The 20,991-nt window shown below is 58.9% G+C and overlaps 1 protein-coding gene across 1 annotated transcript in view; it reads right to left on the bottom strand.

The window, feature by feature from the left end:
• Positions 1 to 20,991, bottom strand: part of LOC129714077 (BRD4-interacting chromatin-remodeling complex-associated protein-like) — a 53,466-nt gene that overhangs the window by 9,192 nt on the left and 23,283 nt on the right. Inside the window, 10 exon segments of the mRNA XM_055663542.1 lie at positions 41 to 268; positions 271 to 540; positions 542 to 574; positions 576 to 692; positions 4,565 to 4,798; positions 8,493 to 10,283; positions 11,814 to 11,879; positions 12,517 to 12,559; positions 13,878 to 13,923; positions 14,858 to 14,998. Of these exon segments, the coding sequence (XP_055519517.1) occupies positions 41 to 268; positions 271 to 540; positions 542 to 574; positions 576 to 692; positions 4,565 to 4,798; positions 8,493 to 10,283; positions 11,814 to 11,879; positions 12,517 to 12,559; positions 13,878 to 13,923; positions 14,858 to 14,876 (2,847 nt within the window). The 5' untranslated portion in view covers positions 14,877 to 14,998.

Genomic DNA, 20,991 nt, shown 5'->3' with positions numbered 1-20,991 from the left:
CCCTGTGACCCCGGGGGCACTCACTCACTCACTCACTGACCTGTTGCAGCTTCTCCATCATGGTCTTGGGCTGGGGACGGGGGTTGGGGTGTGTGGCCATGGTCTGTAACTGACTGGTCACCATCTGGAACCTCTGCTGCTGCTCGGCGGTCAGAGTGACCGTCTGATAGACGGGCTGCAAGGGAGGCTGTGGGTGTGGGGAGCAATGCAGCTGCAGCTGCACGTGTGCCTGGGGTGGGGGGCCCTCGGTGAGGGGCTGCGAGGGGGGGGCTGGAGGTGGGGAGGGGTCTGGGCCTCGGCTTGGCTGTGGGAGGGAGGGGGGGTCACCTGGGGAGGGGCTACAGCGTTCTGGAACTGCATCTGCAGGTGTGGCTGCGAGGGGGGGCGCATGGGGTGGGTGGGTTGAGGGGGAGACTGCAACTGGGTCTGGATGACGTAGAGGGGTTGCAGGGGCAGCTGAGACGGGGTGCAGGAGCGGGATAGGGGCTCGGAGGGGGGGCGGGACAGGGGCTGCGGCTGGGAGGAGGGGCGGGACTGGGGCCCGGGAGGGGGGGCGGGACAAGGGCTGGGGTTGGGGAAGGGGGGCGCGACTGATGGGGAGATGACATCTGGATGTGGAGCTGCCCGTCGCTCCCTGTAGCCTGGGGGGCAGGAGATTGCGATGTTGGCGTCTTCTGCTGCCCTGCAGCCATCTGTAGAAAGAACAGACATGTGTAGGAGCCGTGCAGCATTGAGGTGACCCCCAAAGGCCACAGAACCCCCAGAGTCAACAGAACCCCCAAAGTCACGGAACCCCCAGAGTCAACAGGAGCCCCCAAAGCCACAGAACCCCCAAAGTCACAGAACCCCCAGAGAGAGTGGCCACGACGTAGCTGACAGTCCCACAGACACGAGAGATGACAGTGGTGGGATGGAGAGCAGGTCCCTGCACATACACGGCACCCAGACCCCCAAGGCACCTCCCCGGGACCCCATTGCTGCTTTATCAACTATTAATAAACCCACAGCTTTCTGATGATCAAAGCGAGCGTACTTGTGCAAGGAACAACTTGCATCCCTGTGTCCCATCACACATTCCCAGGGTAGACCATAACATGTAGGACCAGAATTAGGCCATTCGGCCCATCATGTCCGCTCCGCCATTCAATCATGGCTGATCTATCCCTCTCAACCCTTTTCCTCATAACCCATGACACCCGTACCAATCAAGAATCTATTCATCTCTGCCTTTATAATATCCATTGACGGCCTCTGTGGCAATGAATTCCACAGATTCTCCACCTTCTTGCCAAATAAATTTCTCCTCATCTCCGATGTAATGGAACGTCCTTTAATTCTGAGGCTGTGCCCTCTAGTCCTAGACTCTCGCACTAGTGGAAACATCCTCTCCACATCCACTCTATGCACGCCTCTCATTATGTGGTGGGGCAGAGGTTGAAGGTGAAGAAGGGTCCCATCTAGATACGTTTTTGAAGCTCCCACAATCCTGTCCCAACTGACTCCCAGGACAGTTATACCTGCTCCCAGCTCACTCCCGGGACAGTTATACCTGCTCCCAGCTCACTCCCGGGACAGTTATACCTGCTCCCAGCTCACTAACCCATCATCGTAAGGATGTTCACATCTTGTTCCCAATCCCTCCATGACATTCCTCCTTCTCCACAACTTGTCGCAGCCCCATAAGTATCAACGGTCTCCTGGCTTTCACCTCCGAGAATCTCCCCCCCCCCCCGCCCACCCACTCCTCACTGTTCCATCACCAACTGCCCCTTCCCACTACCTACCCCCTGCCTTTAACATGCCCCTCCCTGACACTGTGTGGGTGTTACGGTGTCCTGCCTTTCTGGGCGCCGTGTACATGCGTGGAGTTGCTCAGAGTAACAAACTCAGAGCGTGGGGAAGTGCTGCGGGAATGTCCTGGGACCGCAGCCAGGAAGCCAGAGGTCCTGATGAAAGCAAAAGTCTGTTAATGAGGAGAGGCGGAGATTCAGCACACGGAGCACGACCAGACCCTGCACACACGGAGCCCGCACACACGGAGCCCGCACACACGGAGCCCGCACACACAGACCCCGCACACCACAGGACGGACATTCGGTAAACCACACACACGTATCACACTTGGGGTACAGTCGCAGGGAACCCAGGCTCGATGGTCAGTGCGGCAGCTGATGGATTAGACTGAGCTTCTACCCACACACTGTCCCAGTGCAAACACCCCCCTGGTCTGGTCCATCACCGCCCTGGTCATAGCACTGGAAGGGAATACAGGAAATAATCTGCAAAACGGACACAGAGTGCTGGAGTAACTCAGCGGGTCAGGCAGCATCTGTGGAGAACATGGATAGGTGACGTTTCACAGAGTGCTGGAGTAACTCAGCGGGTTAAGCAGCATCTGTGTGAAGAACATGGATAGTTGCGTTTCACAGAGTGCTGGTGTAACTCAGCGGGTAAGGCAAAATCTGTGGAGAACATGGATAGGTGACGTTTCACAGAGTGCTGGAGTAACTCAGCGGGTCAGGCAGCACTCTGTGGAGAACATGGATAGGTGACATTTCAGATGAAGATTCGTTTTCAGACTGATTCTTCACTCGACCAGAAACCTCAGCTATCCATGTTCTCCACAGATGCTGCCTGACCCGCTGAGTTACTCCAGCACTTTATGTTACTCCAGCACTATGTTTCTATGTTTATGCCTTTTTTACGTATTAACACAAATCTGCAGTTCTTTGTTTTCTAGACCTTCAGTCCACTTACATTCCGTGGATGTTTGGCCCATTTACACTCACACAGAAACACACACACATGCAGACAGATACACAGACAGACACAGACCGACACACACACACAGAATCTCTCAGGTACAAAGGCAACGTTACATAATGCAAGGAGCCAGGATTGAAGGAAGAGAGGGTGAACAGCAGCTTTAAGGCAGAAGCAAGAGTGAAGAGAGAAAGACCACTGAGGGAGGGGAGCTACCAGAGAGTTGCTGTGGTCGTGTGTTGTGGGGAACCATGCATGTCTGTAACACGCCACCAACACACATGTCGGCAGGTGTTGAATCTGATGTCTCAACACTGCTGTTTCTGCACCCCCGTTTACACCTCCCACTAATGTATCCCCTCGCTGGTCAGAACATCACCTCTAATTGTGCAGGCTTTATGAAGATCTAATAACTGGCTGTGGCACTTTACCCAACACTGCACAAAACACAACTACATCTTTATCTGTTTTTTTGTTACAACACCAAAATATCTATGGGAGATGGCATGGACGGTTTCTTTTTCACAAATCCATGTTAACTATTATATTGACTATTATTATTTCTGAGTAGATTCAGTGATTGTAGATGCTGGTTTACAAAATAAAGACACAGAGTGGTGAAGTAACTCAGTGGGTCAGGCAGCATCTCTGGAGAACATGGGGAGGTGACGTTTTGTGTTTGGGACCCTTCTTCAGAACTTGGTGTTGAACCGAAACATCACCTCTCCATGTTCTCCAGAGATGCTGCCTGACCCGCTGAGTTACTCCAGCACTCTGTGAAACGTCACCTATCCATGTTCTCCACAGATGCTGCCTGACCCGCTGAGTTACTCCAGCACTGTGTCTTTTTTAATTATTTTTTAATATTCAGTTACCAATATTCCTTAATAATGGATTTGAGCATTTAGCCTCCCTCTGATGTCAGCCCAACTGTGGTTCCCCATTTCTCTCTCCCATGCTCCATAAATAATTGCCTCCATGTCTCTGGAACGGTTCTTGGATATCTGGAAAGTTGGAACTACATCCATCTCCAGAGCCAGTTCCAACTAAACCTGGTCCTATAGTTATGGAGACAGGCCCTTCAGCTCACCTTGTTCACACTGGGCTAGTCCCACTTGCCTGCATTTGTCCCATAGCCCTATAAACCCTTCCAATCCTTGCATCTGTCCAAATGTCTTTTGAAGGTCGTACGTGCATCTGCTTCCTCTGGCAGCTCACTCCAGACTCTGGGTAAAGATTCTGTGCGTTTACCTCAGTCTGAAGAAGGGTCTTGACCCAAAACATCACCCATTCCTTCTCTCCAGAGATGCCGCCTGTCCCACTGATTACTCCAGCATGTTGTGTCTACCTTCGATTTAAACCAGCATCTGCAGTTCTTTCCTACACACTGTGCGTATCCCCCTCATGATCTTATACACCTCTATAAGAAAAGCCCTCAGCCTCCTGCGCTTCAAGTCTTAACCTGCCCAAACTCCTCTCCCGGGAGCACAGGCCATGAGTCCTGACATTTGTGCAACAGAAACCCTTCATGATGTTGAACTGTGGAAACTGCTGCCAACTCTCTGGGTGTAACTGAGAGTGCCTGTGCCTTCCCCACAGCCCGAGACCATGAGCCAACTCACAGCCGCTGTCTAGACCCCAGACACTACACCTCCAGCGGTGACCCAAGTAACCACGTAATAAGATTTGTAAAGTATATATTGTGCAGTTAGTGGGTCCAACAGCCCCGGAAACCCAAAGCAGGAGGTTTATTAGTAGAAGCGTGAGAGGGTGAGAGACGGGGAAGAGAGGGGCAGGGTACCTGACCAGGCAGGGTGTGCTGGAAATGTGTGACGGGCAGTGTGGGCAGTGGTGCGTGTCCCTTGGCATCGGGGATGGGGCCGGATGCCAGGCCCAGGCTGCTGCTGACGATGACAGAGGCGGGCACGCTGCTGGTGGTGATGGTGGGGGCTAGGCTGTGGGGCGGCTGGTTCAATCCTCGCTCCTGCTGCAGTTTCAGAGCTGCCTGGTAAAGCTGCTGCTGCCTCTGTTCCTGCTGGAACATGCAAGACAAAGGGGTCAGCACCGATGCAGCACCGATAGGGGGGGGGGGGGGGGGGGGGACACCAATGCAGCGGAGATAGCAACGATGCAGCGCCAACTGGGAGAGTGCCGGTGCAGCAGCCGCAGGGGAGAGAGCTCCACCACAGCTGACAGCACTGATGCAGAGGCTGCAGGGGTTCAGTGCCACCGCATGGGGAGGCAACACCAATGCAGTGGCTGCATGGGAGGCAACAACAATGCAAGGATCCAGCGACGCACAGAGCAACGGGATGAAGCGCCGGCTGCAGGTGTCCTGGGATGGGGGTGGCTGAGCCCAGCGCAGGGTCCCTAACCCCCAACCCCACTGTGGACGGCAGCTGTAAACCCCCCTCACACCCCAACTCTGTAACTCCCTCCCAATCTCTAACCTGCGCCGCTCCCCGCCTCTGCAACTCCCCATACCTCCTCCCCACCTCCAGACTCTCCTGATATACTGACCATCCCCAGAGTGGGCTGGCTTACCCCAAGCTCTGGCCCCGAGCTCTCAGTCGTCGCCCCCCCCCCCATAAAATCTGCAGACCTGTCCCACCCATCCTTAACACGCAGAGGGCCGGTGGGCAGGGGCCGGAGGGCAGGGGGGACGGTGGGCAGGGGCCGGGGGGCAGGGGCCGGTGGGCAGGGGGGCTGGAGGGCAGGGGGGACGGTGGGCAGGGGCCGGTGGGCAGGGGCCGGAGGGCAGGGGGGGGGACGGTGGGCTGGGGCCGGTGGGCAGGGGCCGGAGGGCAGGGGGGACGGTGGGCAGGGGGACGGTGGGCAGGGGCCGGTGGGCAGGGGACGGTGGGCAGGGGGACGGCAGGGGCAGGGGGGACGGTGGGCAGGGGGGACGGTGGGCAGGGGCCGGTGGGCAGGGGGGCCGGTGGGCAGGGGGGCTGGAGGGCAGGGGGGACGGTGGGCAGGGGGGGGCAGGGGGGGGGCGGGGGGCAGGGGGGACGGTGGGCAGGGGCCGGTGGGCAGGGGGGCCGGTGGGCAGGGGGGGGGCTGGAGGGCAGGGGGGGGACGGTGGGCAGGGGCCGGTGGGCAGGGGGGACGGTGGGCAGGGGCCGGTGGGCAGGGGCTGGAGGGCAGGGGGGACGGTGGGGCTGGGGCCGGTGGGCAGGGGCCGGAGGGCAGGGGGGGACGGTGGGCAGGGGGACGACGGTGGGCAGGGGCCGGTGGGCAGGGGACGGTGGGCAGGGGGGACGGTGGGCAGGGGGGACGGTGGGCAGGGGGGACGGTGGGCAGGGGCCGGTGGGCAGGGGGGCCGGTGGGCAGGGGGGCTGGAGGGCAGGGGGGACGGTGGGCAGGGGGCCGGAGGGCAGGGGGGACGGTGGGCAGGGGCCGGTGGGCAGGGGGGCCGGTGGGCAGGGGGGCCGGAGGGCAGGGGGGGGGAGGGCAGGGGGACGGTGGGCAGGGGGGCGGTGGGGTGGGCAGGGGGGCCGGTGGGCAGGGGGGACGGTGGGCAGGGGGGGGGCCGGAGGGCAGGGGACGGTGGGCAGGGGGGACGGTGGGCAGGGGGGCCGGTGGGCAGGGGGGCCGGAGGGCAGGGGGGACGGTGGGCAGGGGGGCCGGTGGGAGGGGGGGGCCGGTGGGCAGGGGGGCTGGAGGGCAGGGGCGACGGTGGGCAGGGGGGCCGGAGGGCAGGGGGGACGGTGGGCAGGGGGGGACGGTGGGCAGGGGGACGGTGGGCAGGGAGGACGGTGGGCAGGGGGGACGGTGGGCAGGGGGGGACGGTGGGCAGGGGGGACGGTGGGCAGGGAGGACGGTGGGCAGGGGGGACGGTGGGCAGGGGGGACGGTGGGCAGGGGGGACGGTGGGCAGGGGCCGGTGGGCAGGGGGGACGGTGGGCAGGGGCCGGTGGGCAGGGGCTGGTGGGCAGGGGCCGGAGGGCAGGGGGGACGGTGGGCAGGGAGGACGGTGGGCAGGGGGGACGGTGGGCAGGGGGGACGGTGGGCAGGGGGGGACGGTGGGCAGGGGCCGGACGGGGCAGGGGGGGACGGTGGGCAGGGGGCGGTGGGCAGGGGGCAGGGGCCGGAGGGCGGGGGGGGGGGGGGGGGGGGGGGGGGCGGAGGGGGGGGGCCGGTGGAGGGCAGGGGGGGGGTGGGACGGTGGGGGCCGGTGGGCAGGGGCTGGAGGGGGGGGGGGGGACGGTGGGCTGGGGCCGGTGGGCAGGGGCCGGAGGGCAGGGGGGACGGTGGGCAGGGGGCCGGTGGGCAGGGGCTGGAGGGCAGGGGGGGGACGGTGGGCTGGGGGCCGGTGGGCAGGGGCCGGAGGGCAGGGGGGACGGTGGGCAGGGGGGACGGTGGGCAGGGGCCGGTGGGCAGGGGACGGTGGGCAGGGGGGACGGTGGGCAGGGGGGACGGTGGGCAGGGGCCGGTGGGCAGGGGGGCGGTGGGCAGGGGGGCTGGAGGGGCAGGGGGGACGGTGGGCAGGGGGGCCGGAGGGCAGGGGGGACGGTGGGCAGGGGCCGGTGGGCAGGGGGGCCGGTGGGGCAGGGGGGCTGGAGGGGCAGGGGGGACGGTGGGCAGGGGCCGGTGGGCAGGGGGGGGACGGTGGGCAGGGGCCGGTGGGCAGGGGCTGGAGGGCAGGGGGGACGGTGGGCTGGGGCCGGTGGGCAGGGGGGCAGTGGGAGGGCAGGGGGGACGGTGGGCCGGTGGGCAGGGGGACGGTGGGCAGGGGGCCGGTGGGCAGGGGACGGTGGGCAGGGGGACGGGGGCAGGGGGGGACGGTGGGGCAGGGGCCGGTGGGCAGGGGGGCTGGAGGGCAGGGGGGGGGGACGGTGGGCAGGGGGGCCGGAGGGCAGGGGGGACGGTGGGCAGGGGCCGGTGGGCAGGGGGGCCGGTGGGCAGGGGGGCGGAGGGCAGGGGGGGACGGTGGGCAGGGGCCGGTGGGCAGGGGGCCGGTGGGGTGGGGGGACGGTGGGCAGGGGGGCCGGAGGGCAGGGGGACGGTGGGGCAGGGGGGACGGCAGGGGGGCAGGGGGGCCGGTGGGCAGGGGGGCCGGTGGGAGGGCAGGGGGGACGGTGGGCAGGGGGGCCGGTGGGCAGGGGGGCCGGTGGGCAGGGGGGCTGGAGGGGCAGGGGCGACGGTGGGCAGGGGGGCCGGAGGGCAGGGGGCACGGTGGGCAGGGGGGACGGTGGGCAGGGGGACGGTGGGGGCAGGGAGGACGGTGGGAGGGGGGACGGTGGGCAGGGGGACGGTGGGCAGGGGGGACGGTGGGCAGGGGGGACGGGTGGGCAGGGGGGACGGTGGGCAGGGGGGACGGTGGGCAGGGGGGACGTGGGCAGGGGGGGGACGGTGGGCAGGGGCCGGTGGGCAGGGGGGGGGCAGGTGGGGGGGGGCAGGGGCAGGGGAGGGCAGGGGGGACGGTGGGCGGTGGGAGGGGGCCGGGGCAGGGGGGACGGTGGGCAGGGGCCGGTGGGCAGGGGGGACGGTGGGCAGGGGGGGACGGTGGGCAGGGGGGACGGTGGGCAGGGGACGGTGGGCAGGGGCCGGTGGGCAGGGGCCGGTGGGCAGGGGCCGGAGGGCAGGGGCCGGTGGGCAGGGGGGACGGTGGGCAGGGGGGGGGGGACGGTGGGCAGGGGCCGGAGGGGGCAGGGGGGACGGTGGGCAGGGGCCGGAGGGGCCGGGGTCTGGTCTACGCGCGCGCTCCCCCCCCGCCCGAGCTCTCACCTGCTGGAAGAAGACCTGTGTGGTGTCCTGAGCGGCTGCTGGCCCCGACGGGGCCACCACGATCTTGCCGGTGGGTGCAGTGCTGGTGCTGCCGGCCTGGGTCCCCGGGGTCAGTGGAGGGCCAGAGCTCTGCACGGTCAGCAGTGAGCCCTGCCCGTTGCCCAGGGCTACAAGGCTGGTGGTGGTTGCGGAATTCCCAGCCTGAGCCTGGGCCTCGCCTACTCCGGCCCCCAGCACGGTGGGCTGACCAGGCATGGCCACTCCCTGGATGACAGCAGACCCGGTCCCTGACCCGGTGCCCTGCGGCCCCAGGCCGCCAGCCAGCGAGACAGGCATCTGGAAGACGGTGGAGGGCCCCACAGGCCCTGCCTGCAGCTGGATGGGGCCAGATAGAATGTGCGTGGCCCCGTGGGCATTCTGGGCAATCACTTGGCCCAGGTTGATTTGCCCAGCTAGGCCCTGGTTGGTGAGGATCTGTGCAGGTAGCCCCTGGTTGGTGATGATGTGAGTGGTGTTGGGTGAGGGGCCCGTGGGCTGAGCTGTGAGGATTTGCCCCCCCACCCCGGGTGCCAGAGCAGACAGCTGCTGGGAGAGTTGTCCGCCCGTCAGCTGCCCCTGCAACAGGAACTGATTCTGGCCTTGCAGCATGGCCTGGTGCATGTGCTGTGGTTGTATGACGATGCTGCCCCCTTGCAGCTGCAGGCTCAGCGGCTTGCCGAAGGCTTGCGGGGGGGCTTGCTGTGGCTTGAACACCCCCGAGGAGAAGCCGGGCCCCGAGGCAGAGAATACCACGTTCTGGCCCGGTTTGCCGGCCATGAATGCGACGTTAGGCTGGGCTTTCTGCTGGGGAGCCTGCGACTGCTGCAGTGGAGCATCGGCCTGCAGGGACAGGGCTGCGGAGGACGGGCAGAAGGGCTTGGAGCTGATCTGGAAGAGTTTGTGCTGCACTAAGCTGGCACTGGGCTTGGGCTGAATGGGTGTTGGGGTGCGCTGGACAATGACGTTGGGGCCAGCCAGCTGTGCCTGCATGAGTGTGGGGCCAGATGCGGGACGCACCCCCGCCTGCCCTGCAAACAGAGAGTTGCCGTTGAGCGCGTTGGGACCGGCATTCTTCTGCAGCACCAGGCTGGCGTTGGTGGGTGACACCGCGGACACTTGCTGCTCAGATGCGGGTGAGGAGATGTAACTGACTCCCGGCACTGTGGTCACCGTGGGTTGCCCAGCCTTGCCGATGATCTGCTGGGCCATGACCGGCTGGCTGGACAACTGACCGACCACCTGGATCTGGCCGATGCCCAGCGTGCCGGAGGGGCTCCCGTTGGGCAGACCCTGGATGTTGGACACAGGCTGAAGGGTGACGTTGCCCAGTCCCACCTGCTGCAGGAAAGGCTGGATGTTAATAGCCTTGTTCACCACCTGGCCAGCGATGGTTTGCTGCTGGATCAGGGTCTGCTGTGCCAGCACTGCGGACGGCTGTTGTTGCAGCCCCATCAGCTCCGTGCTGCCAGCAAACAGATGAGCCGCCTCAGCCCCCTGCGACACTGGCTGCAACGAGGAGAAATGCAGCGACCCAATGTCCAGCCCCGCATCATCCTCCAGTGACTGCTCGGTGATGTTGGCCTCTTGCAGGCTCTGCTGAAGAATGTCACATGGTTCTGCTGAGCCGGGCAGGTTCGAGGCCGAGCTCGGACCCAGGATATCATCCTCCAGGAAGTCCAGGTCAACAGCGCTGCTGGAGCTGGGAGGCTGGCCACTGTTCATGTGGTTCACCGATGCATCCTGTACATTGAGCTGCAAGGGGGCAGGTTGTCAGCAACACAGCAACACGTCACGCAGTCACGCAGCGACACGTCACGCGGCAACACGTCATGCGGTCACGCAGCAACATGTCACGCAGCAACGTCATGCGGTCACGCGGCAACACGTCACGCGGCAACACGTCACGCGGCAACACGTCACGCAGCAACACACGTCACGCAGCAACACGCTACGCAGCAACACGCCACGCAGCAACACGTCACGCAGCAACACGTCATGCAGTAACACGTCATGCAGTAACACGTCATGCAGTAACACGTCATGCAGTAACACGTCACGCAGCGACACGTCATGCGGTCACGCAGCACATCACGCGGCAACACGTCACGCAACAACACGTCACGCAGCAACACGTCACGCAGCAACACGTCACGCAGCAACACGTCACGCAACACGTCACGCGGCCACACGTCACGGCAACACGGCAACACGTCACGCAGTAACACGTCACGCAACAACGCGTCACGCAGCAACACGTCACGCAGCAACAGGCCAACACGTCACATCCATTTCATTAACAGTCAAATGATCTAGCTATCAATTGGCTACCAACATGTGATGGGAACACTTATTTTAAAACCCAAATGGAACAAGAAATAAATCCTCAGATAGCGTGGATGTGGAGAGGAGGCTTCCACTAGTGGGAGAGTCTAGGGTCAGAGGGCATGGCCTCAGAATGAAAGGGTGTTTCTTTAGAATGGAGATGAGGTGGAATTTCTTTAGTCAGAGGGTGGTGAATCTGTGGAATTCATCGCCACAGACGGCTGTGGAGGCAAAGTCATTTTTAAAGAGGAGATTGACAGATAATTTAGTAAGAGTATCAAAGGTTAAAGGGAGAAGGCAGGAGAATGGGGTTCAGAGGGAAAAATAGCTCAGCCATAATTGAATGGCGGAGCAGACTCGATTGGCCAAATGGCATGATCTCAGCACCTCCCTCCTGGTTGTACTTGGCAATGATGATTGTATTTATGTACAGCATTATCTGATCTGTTTGGACAGCATACATGACAAAGCTGTTCACTGTATCTCGGCAGTGGAGCTGCTGATGTCTGGAGAAGTGAGGCTTTAGTGGAAGGACCCAATAAAAGAGGCAGCAGTTCAGTGCAAACTGGAGAGACCAATCTCAGGAGAAGAGATTGAAGGGAGATTTGATCCCAATGTGAAGGGTTTTGTCAGCACTCTCCACTGACAATATCAAATAGTGAGAGGACGAATGAGACGCCACCTTGAGTTACAGGGAGAGGGCGCACTGGCTGGGACATTTTTTTAAGCCATTACTGTATCCACAGTTTCCTCTGGCAGCTCATTCCAGATACAGACCACCCTCTGAGTGAGTAAGAGCCTGTGGCCTCTAGTTTTAGAATCCTCTACCCTGGGGAAAAGCCTGTGTTCATGCCCTCCATGATCACGTACACCTCAGTCAGGTCACCCCTCAGCCTGCTTCGCTGCAAATGACAGGGTGCCTGCCCGAGTGCCCTCCTGAGATTGGACGTCAACACTTACCGAGGCATCGGTGAAGAAAGCACTGGCTGGATCAGCGTTCGTGTCCAGGAGATCCTCACCGTCAAGCTGGTGAATAAATAAATCACCAGCACATTTAGAAGCAGAAGCTTGCGGAGATTTGAAGCATCAAAGTTAAGTTTAGGGATACAGCACGGAAACAGGCTCTTCGGCCCACCGAGCTCATGCCGACCAGAGGAAGTAGGATTTACGGGCGGCACAGTGGCGCAGCGGTAGAGCAAGTGCTCTCTGTGCGGAGTTTGCACGTTCTCGCTGTGACCTGCGTGGGTTTTCTCCGAGATCTTTGGTTTCCTCCCATATTCCAAAAAAGTACAGGTTTGCAGGTTAAGTGGCTTGGTAGAAATGTAAAATTGTCCCTAGTGTGTGTAGGATAGTGTTAGTGTGCGGGGATCGCTGGTCAGCGCGGACCCGGTGGGCTGAAGGGCCTGTTTCTGCGCCATATCTCTAAACTAAATCTATATGTGTTGGTGGTGTGGAACAAGCTGCGGGGAGGTTGATGGCAACATGACAAAGTTGGGAAGCAGGGGTAAGATGGGTTTGTTTCACCATCATAACCAGCATGCCTGAGGCTGTACGGTACATGGTCTCCAAGCTCAGGCTTATTCTCAAACATTGAGAGTGAGTTATGTGCAACCCTGGGGCACAGGAGAAACAGAGCCCATCCACGTCTGCTGTCTGGACTTACCTGGTCTGAACCGTGCAGGAAGTCATTGAGGGCCTGAGGGTCACTGCAAGGAGAGAGAAAGAGAGAGAGTCAGCGTGTTTATTGTCATATGTACCCATAACATAACTGTGATGGACCTTCGATGGGGAAGGAAAGGCTGCAGATTCATTTATTCGGATGTCCACTAAACAACAAGGCCCAGGGTGCTGTAGACTCCTCGTGTTAATGCAGACGTTTGAGGAGTAAAGTTAAATTAGGAAACGCTGTTTATCACATCTTCAATGGTAGCTGCACTGTGCACCATGTAACACGAGTTCTCCAGCTGTTTATTCAGATGTACACCGTCAGGTTGCATCACAGCTTGGTGTGGGATCAGCTCTGCCCAAGACCGCAAGGTGTAGCCCAGTCCATCACTCAGACCACCCCTTCCCCTCTGTTCTTCTTCCCCAGCATCTTCCCCTCTGTTATCAGGCTTCTGAACGGTCCTTCCATAAGCTAAGGTACTGTCCGATTCACCTCTACCCCATTGTGGACATTTGACTTTGTCTCTGGAACTGATGCGCTACAATGCTGAGAACTAGATTGGGTATCTTCCCTTTTGCTCCACCTGTTGTACGAGTTTGACTGAATTGTGGTTATGTATGGTATATCTGATCTATTTAAATAGCAGGTTAAACAAAGATTTTCACTGTAACTCAGTACACGTGAAAAAATAAGCTGAAACCTAAAGATGGAACTGTACAGAACAGTTTGATGGCAGCACAGCATTGCAGCAGGTATAGCCGCTGCCTCACAACACCAAAGACCTGGCTTCAATCCTGACCTAGGATGCTGTCTTTGTGGAGTTTGCACATTGTATGCTGTATGCTGTAGTGACATACAGCATACAGCATATAATCCTCCAACATTTTCGCCACCTCCAACGGGATCCCACTACTGGTCACATCTTCCCATCTCCACCCCTTTCTACTTTCCGCAGAGACCGTTCCCTCCGAAACGTCCTGGTCAACTCGTCCCTTCCCACCCAAACCACCCCCTCCCCAGGTACTTTCCCCTGCAACCTCAGAGGAGGGTAAGATGAAGAGGTGTTTCACAGATTAAGCTGCAGAGACAGGAGGGCAATGACGAACAATGGAATTTCTCTTGGAGAGGATGTTGCTTTAATGGCCCAGAACTGCCGGAGAATCAGAAGGACTCAGAGAGTCTGAAGAAGGGTCTCGACCTGAAACATCATCACTCCAGAGATGCTGCCTGTTACTCCAGCTTTTTGTGTCTACCTTCAACCAGGAAGCTGGAGGATCCAGAGGAACAAACTCATCACTGGCAGCCCAGTGGCACAGACAGAATGACCATGACAGAGAACGGGGAGGCTCGGTACGTACCAGATTACATCTAGGAGACAACGCCCATCTTCATCATCCATGTCAACTGCAGGGACAGAGAGAAACCATTACACACGGCACCGCAGAAGACATACGTGCGTAAACGCACACCGCCACTTTCTGGGACAGTTTCCTCCCAACTGAACTATCCTATCACCAACTAGAGAGCGGTCCTGACCTCCCATCTACCTCATTGGAGACCTTCAGACCACCTGTAATCGGACTTTACTGGGCTTCACCTTGCACTAAACGTTATTCCGTTTATCCCGTTTCTATTCACTGTGAACGGCTCGATTGTAATCATGTAGTCTTTCTGCTGACTGGTTAGCACGCAACAAAAAAGCTTTTCACTGTACCTCGGTACACGTGACAATAAACCAAAGTAAACATCAAAGGAACTTGCATTTCTCTGGCACCTGATGCTGTTACTGCCGTGTGACAGGAGTCAGAGCCTAGGTGTGGACAGCAAAGCTGCCAGACGGTGCTGGCTACTGCTGGCGTTCATCAGGAACTGCTCGCAACTCTGGCAAACTGGGGGAACTCCAGCTGCAGCCGTGGGATATTCATCACCTCTGGGCAGCGGGTGGTAGCACCAGCCCACCCAGAGATGCCCGCTGCAGAAATGCAACCCCCCACTCACCCACATACCCACCCACACAATCACCCACCCCCCAACCAACCCACTCACCCACACACCCCCCACCCACTCACCCAAGGGTGACAGCTACAGACACCTAGCTCATCCATCCACTCCCCTCCCCAGTCCACCCTGCAGAGTGCCATACACCTTGTCCCACCCCACCCTCACCCACAGGACACAGCTCCAGACACCCTGGCCCCCTGGCCAATCCACCCACCCGCCCCCGTGCGGCTGGAGGGAGTTTGCGTTGGGAATGGGATCCGTGCGGCTGGAGGGACTTTCCATTGGGAATGGGATCTGTGTGGCTGGGGCAGAGTTCGACGTATGGCGGAGGAGTTACCTGCATGAGCCGACATCATCGAACGCCTGGGGTGCGCCTCTTGCTTTAAGCGTCTCTAACTCCCCTATTGCAGCGTCGATTCTGCCAGAGGCTGCTCCATACCCACATCACGTCACGTCTCAGCTGGGTACAACTCTTTACCTGCACAGAAAGACACAATTACAGCCTCACATACTCTTGCATGTATTACAGCAGCCCTGTGCCAGGTCCCGACCCCTCACCCTTCCTCTGAACCCCCAGCGCCTTACCTAAACCCCAACCACCCCAAGTAACCCCTACACCACTTGCATGGAGTTTAATCCAAGCAAGGATCCGGTGTTGCACTTTGCGAGGTCAAATGTAAAGGGGAAAATATAACACCATCAATGTATTGGGTTCCCTGGAAGTGGCAACACAAGTAGACAGAACGGTAAAGAAAACTGGGGGCCACTCACACAGAGTCACCTCACAGAGCCCACCTGGCTCACAGGTTGTCATTTCCATTCCCAGCAGAGCTGCTGGGAAAGTGTGGGGACAGGAGATGGGGAGATGCCTGCTCTGTGGATCATGTGGCAGCGGTTCCATTTAAACCAGGCACGTTGGAAGAACACAGACAGGGAAGCAGATGTAATGCGGTGTGCATTAATAACCAAAGCCAAGAGTTTATTCCGTAACTCAGCCTCTCCAGGGTGTGAAAATCCTGTGGCCTCTCTCCCAACCTCCTGCCTCTTCAAACATGCACCCTTCAGGGTGGCCACAGCTGGGAGCAACGGGATTGGCCAGAGCTGGGAGCCACGGGATTGGCCACAGCTGGCAGCCACGGGATTGGCCACAGCTGGGAGCCACGGGATTGGCCACAGCTGGGAGCCACGGGATTGGCCACAGCTGGGAGCAACGGGATTGGCCACAGCTGGGAGCAACGGGATTGGCCACAGCTGGCAGCCACGGGATTGGCCACAGCTGGGACCCATGGGATTGGCCACAGCTGGGACCCACGGGATTGGCCACAGCTGGGACCCACGGGATTGGCCACAGCTGGGACCCACGGGATTGGCCACAGCTGGGACCCACGGGATTGGCCACAGCTGGGACCCACGGGATTGGCCACAGCTGGCAGCCACGGGATTGGCCACAGCTGGCAGCCACGGGATTGGCCACAACACCGACCCACGGGATTGGCCACAGCTGGGAGCAACGGGATTGGCCACAGCTGGGAGCCACGGGATTGGCCACAGCTGGGAGCAACGGGATTGGCCACAGCTGGGACCCACGGGATTGGCCACAGCTGGGAGCCACGGGATTGGCCACAGCTGGGAGCCACGGGATTGGCCACAGCTGGGAGCCACGGGATTGGCCACAGCTGGCAGCCACGGGATTGGCCACAGCTGGGAGCCACGGGATTGGCCACAGCTGGGACCCACGGGATTGGCCACAGCTGGGAGCAACGGGATTGGCCACAGCTGGGAGCCACGGGATTGGCCACAGCTGGGACCCACGGGATTGGCCACAGCTGGGACCCACGGGATTGGCCACAGCTGGGACCCACGGGATTGGCCACAGCTGGGACCCACGGGATTGGCCACAGCTGGGACCCACGGGATTGGCCACAGCTGGGACCCACGGGATTGGCCACAGCTGGGACCCATGGGATTGGCCACAGCTGGGACCCACGGGATTGGCCACGCACACAAATCAATTTGTCCGTTCTGTGCCATAAACTTGGAAACTTCCATTTCATCCCTCACGCTGCATCTTTATCATCATAAAAACTGAAACATCAGGAGTGTGGAATGAAACTGGTTTGGAGTTATTTCTCTGGAGAATTGTACAGATCCCTTCCTCCATTGTGCCTAATACCCAGAGAAATCCTACACAGAACGTACTTTCTTTTGAGCGGCACAGTGGCGCAGTGGTACAGTTGCTGCTAGCACACATACAGCTTTGTAGCTTAACTGCTTTTGATAAAATTGTAAATGGTCCCGAGTGTGTAGGATAGTGCTGGTGTACGGGGTGATTGTGGTCGGCACCAACTCGGCAACGGGAACCCCTCAGCCGCGACTGCGCAGTTGGGGGCTATGGGTCAGTGGTGAAATATTGCCTTGGTGGACTGCCCCAATGGGGCCGCACCTGGTCTAGCTAATATTAACATTTGATTGATGCTTTCCCATTTTCTGGTTTCCTCCTACATCCCAGAGACGTGCAGGTTTGTAGGTTAATCTGCCCTCTGTAAATTGCCCCTAGTGTGTAAGGAGTGGATGAGAAAGTGGGAGAAGATAGAACTAGTGTGGATGGGTGATCGATGGTCAGCATGGACTCTGTGGGCTGAAGGGCCTGATTCCACGCGGCATCTCTACACTATATGAGATAATGAAGTTTAACAGTGAGTGCATGGAGGACATTAGAATGGTCCAGACACAAAACATTGTCTGTCCATTTAACTCTTCAAGTGTCGGTGTGCTGAGGGTTTGTGCCTGCAATGCTGGCCTGCTCCCTCTCCACATTATTACCCCTGTCAGGTGACTGGGAATCACGAGAAACTGCGGTGAACACCACACAAACTGCACTTTCCGGTTTACGAGCTTAACAAGTTCTGCCCAAATTACTCCCGTACAACAGAGTTGAAAGCTCACGAGGAGATTCCCCTCAGGCTGTCCTGTAAAAGCCAGATATAAAGTACCGGTCCATAAGGGGGGGAGAAGAGGAGAAAGTATTTTTAAAAAGTCAAAAGCTACGGCATGGGTGGGGGAAACTTTTAAATCTCTTCCCTGTACAGGGACCCGACCTTTTCCCTGTCGGGTCTCCGTTGTCGTTGGGGCCTAGCACCGTGGAGCGGCCTCCAACCGGAACAACCTGGGGGCTCAAGTCACGGAGCCGGCGGAGCTGCAGACCTGCCATTGTGGAGCTGGCCGGTTCGGAGCGTGGAGAGCTGTGGTGGCGCGCGGCTGCGACCCGACTCCAGTGGATGGTGACACCGGGAGCTCACGGGTCCCCTGGTGGGAGACCGCAGTCACCGCTTTGCGGAGCACCAACAACAGCAACTTCTCCCGCCCGAATTGCGGGGTTGAAAGTGACCTGGAGCGGGGCCTTACATCGCCCGGCGCGGCTTAAACAGCCGCGGGACTTCCTAGCGTTCGCCAGGGGCTCCAACATCAAGATTCGGAGCAGGTTCCTTACGTCGCCTGGCGCGGCTTTAAATGGCCGCGGGACTTGCTAGCGCCCGCCGGGGGCTTTGACTTTGACTTTGGCATCGGGAGAAGAATGGAGAGCAGGGGAGAGACAAGACTTTGCCTTCCATCACAGTGAGGGGGAGATTCACTGTGATGGATGTTTGTGTAAATTGTGTTGGTGTGTGTCTTGGTTCATTTCTTGTTGTATGACTGCAGAAACCAAATTTCGTTTGAATTTCATGTGAGGTTCAAATGACAAATAAACGGTATTGTATTGTATTGTGTTGTAACACCCTCACATCCAGCAACCCCGAGAAATTGTCCTTGTTTCAAGAAGTCAAACCATCAACTGAAAGATTATAATGAACAGCAACTTACACAACACATGGTCAAGAGGCACCTCAGATACAATGCTGGAGACGCTCTAGTTTAGATATACATTAAGGAAACAGGCCCTTCAGCCCACCAAGTCCATGCCGACCATCGATCATCCTGTACACGTCACTTCTACACGTGCCCCACAGAAAGCATCCTATTGGGATGCAGCACAGCCTTTGGGATCAGCTCCGCGTAAGACCACAAGAAATTGTAGAGAGCTGTAGATGTAGCCCAGTCCATCACACACACCACACACCCCACCATTGTAGATGTAGCCCAGTCCATCACACAGACCACATTCCCCACCATTGTAGATGTAGCCCAGTCCATCACACAGTCCACACTCTCCACCATCGACTCTTTCTACATGATGTGATCTGAAGAAGGGTCTCACCCGAAACATCACCCATTCCTTCACTCCAGAGATGCTGCCTGTCCCGCTGAGTTACTCCAGCTTTTTGTGTCTACCTTCTACATGATGCTAGACTAACTCAGTGGGTCAGACAGCATCTATGGAGAGATTACAGCAGTGAGCTGCTTGTTACTAACAAGCCCAGCCATGCCAAGGTCATGCACATTGCTACACAAACGCAAGCTTGTTGTATCTTCATGGAATCCAGAGCAAGATAATGACAACAGGAAGCAGAGCCGGAAGTGTGCATGCACACACACACACACGCACACATCTAAACCACTGGGTCAGAACGAAACTGGGCCGGGCCTAAACAGGAAGGAGAGCATGGGTGAGGGAGGTGTGGGAACAGGAAAGGCAGGGCAGGGGGGTGTGGGGGGGGGGGGGGGGGGGGGGTGGGGGGGGGGGAGGGGGGGGGGGGGGGGGGGGGGGGGGGGGGGGGAGGGGGGGAGCAGGGGGGGGGGGGGGAGGGGGGGGGGGGGGAGAGGGGGGGGTGAGAGAGGGAGAGACGGGACAGGGGGGGAGAGGGGGGTGTGAGAACGGGGAGAGACGGGGGGGGGGGGGGGGGGGGAGGGGGGTGTGGGATCGGGAGAGACAGGGGGGGGGTGTGTGGGATCGGGAGAGACGGGGGGGGGAGAGGGGGGTGTGGGAACGGCAGAGAGGAGAGGGGGGGGAAGAGACAGGGGGGGGGGTGTGGGATCGGGGAGAGACGGGGGGGGGAGAGGGGGGTGTGGGATCGGGAGAGACAGGGGGGGAAGAGAGGGAGGTGTGGGAACGGCAGAGAGGAGGGGGGGAAGAGAGGGGGGTGTGGGAACGGCAGAGATACGCAGGGACGGGGATGTGGGAATGGCAGAGAGACGGGGGAAGTGCGGCAATGTGAAGGGGTAGGTGTGGCAGAGTGTGATGGGGTGAGTGTGTGACATGAGTGTGACAGGGGAGGGGTGAGTGTGGCGGTGGCCAGGTGGGTGTATGGAATGAGCGTAGATGGGGCATGTTGGTCGGCGTGGGCTAGTTGGGCTGAAGGGCCTGTTTCTGTGCTGGGCGGTTTCACTCTTTACGACGCCCAGCACGGAAACAGGCCCTTCAGCCCAACTTGTCTCTTTATGGACGTCTGATCAGTTGGGATTTTATCTGGAGAAATACGAGATGATGTCCTTGGAAAGCAGTCAAAGGCAAGGGGAGGGACAATAAATAAATGGGAGTGTGGTACAGTGGTGCAGCAGTAGAGTTGTTGCCTCACAGTGCGAGAGACCAGCTTCAATCTTCACCTACAAACTTGAAAATGAAAACAAAAGGAAACGAGCACCCGGAGGAAACACACGTGGTTACAGATAGAACGTGCAACCTCCACACAGACAGCACCCGAGGTCAGGATCGAACCCGGGTATCTGCTGTTGCAAGGCAGCAGCACTACCCGCTGCAACACTGTGAGGCCCCACATTCTTATGCAGATGTGTGGGCTGTGGGCAACTAAGCAGTAGGTAGCTAGGGAGACTCTATGTTGGGCCAGGATTTTGTTTTTATTTCAGATTTTCAGCACACCCATTGTTTTTGCTTTCTGGTCAAGAACGCTGAGCAAGATATTAATCACCCACCCCAATCTCTTTTGGTTCCAAGCTAATTATTCTTTGATGAAGCTCCTTATGAAGGGGAAATCATGCTTGACTAATCTTCTGGAAGTTTTTGAGGATATAACAAGTAGAACGGATAAGGGAGAGCCAGTGGATGTTGTGTATCAACTTTCAAAAAGCCTTTGACAAGGTCCTACACAAGAGATTTGTGTGCAAAATTAGAGCACAGTGTATTGGGGGTAGGGTATTTACATGGATAGAGAACTGGTTGGCAGACAGGAAGCAAAGAGTAGGAACTAACTGGTCCTTTTCAGAATGGTAGGCAGTGACTAGTGGGGTGCCACAAGGATCGGTGCTGGGACCCCAGTTATTTACAATATATATTAACAATTTAGATGAGGGAATTAAAAGTGACATCTCCAAGTTTGCGGATGACACAAAGCTGGATGGCAGTGTGAGCTGTGATGAGGATTCTATGAGGCTGCAAGGTGACTTGGATAGGTTGGGTGAGTATGCAGATGCATGGCAGATGCAGTATGTAGATGAACGCGAGGTTATCCACTCTAGTGGCAAGAACAGGAAGGCAGATTATTATCAGAATGGTGTCAGATTAGGAGAAGAGGAAGT

This window comes from Leucoraja erinacea, chromosome 38, assembly GCF_028641065.1.
Source record: "Leucoraja erinacea ecotype New England chromosome 38, Leri_hhj_1, whole genome shotgun sequence".
NCBI classification, from domain to species: Eukaryota; Metazoa; Chordata; class Chondrichthyes; order Rajiformes; family Rajidae; genus Leucoraja; species Leucoraja erinaceus.
Note: the sequence above shows the minus strand (reverse complement) of the source record. Positions and strands in the feature narration are given on the sequence as shown.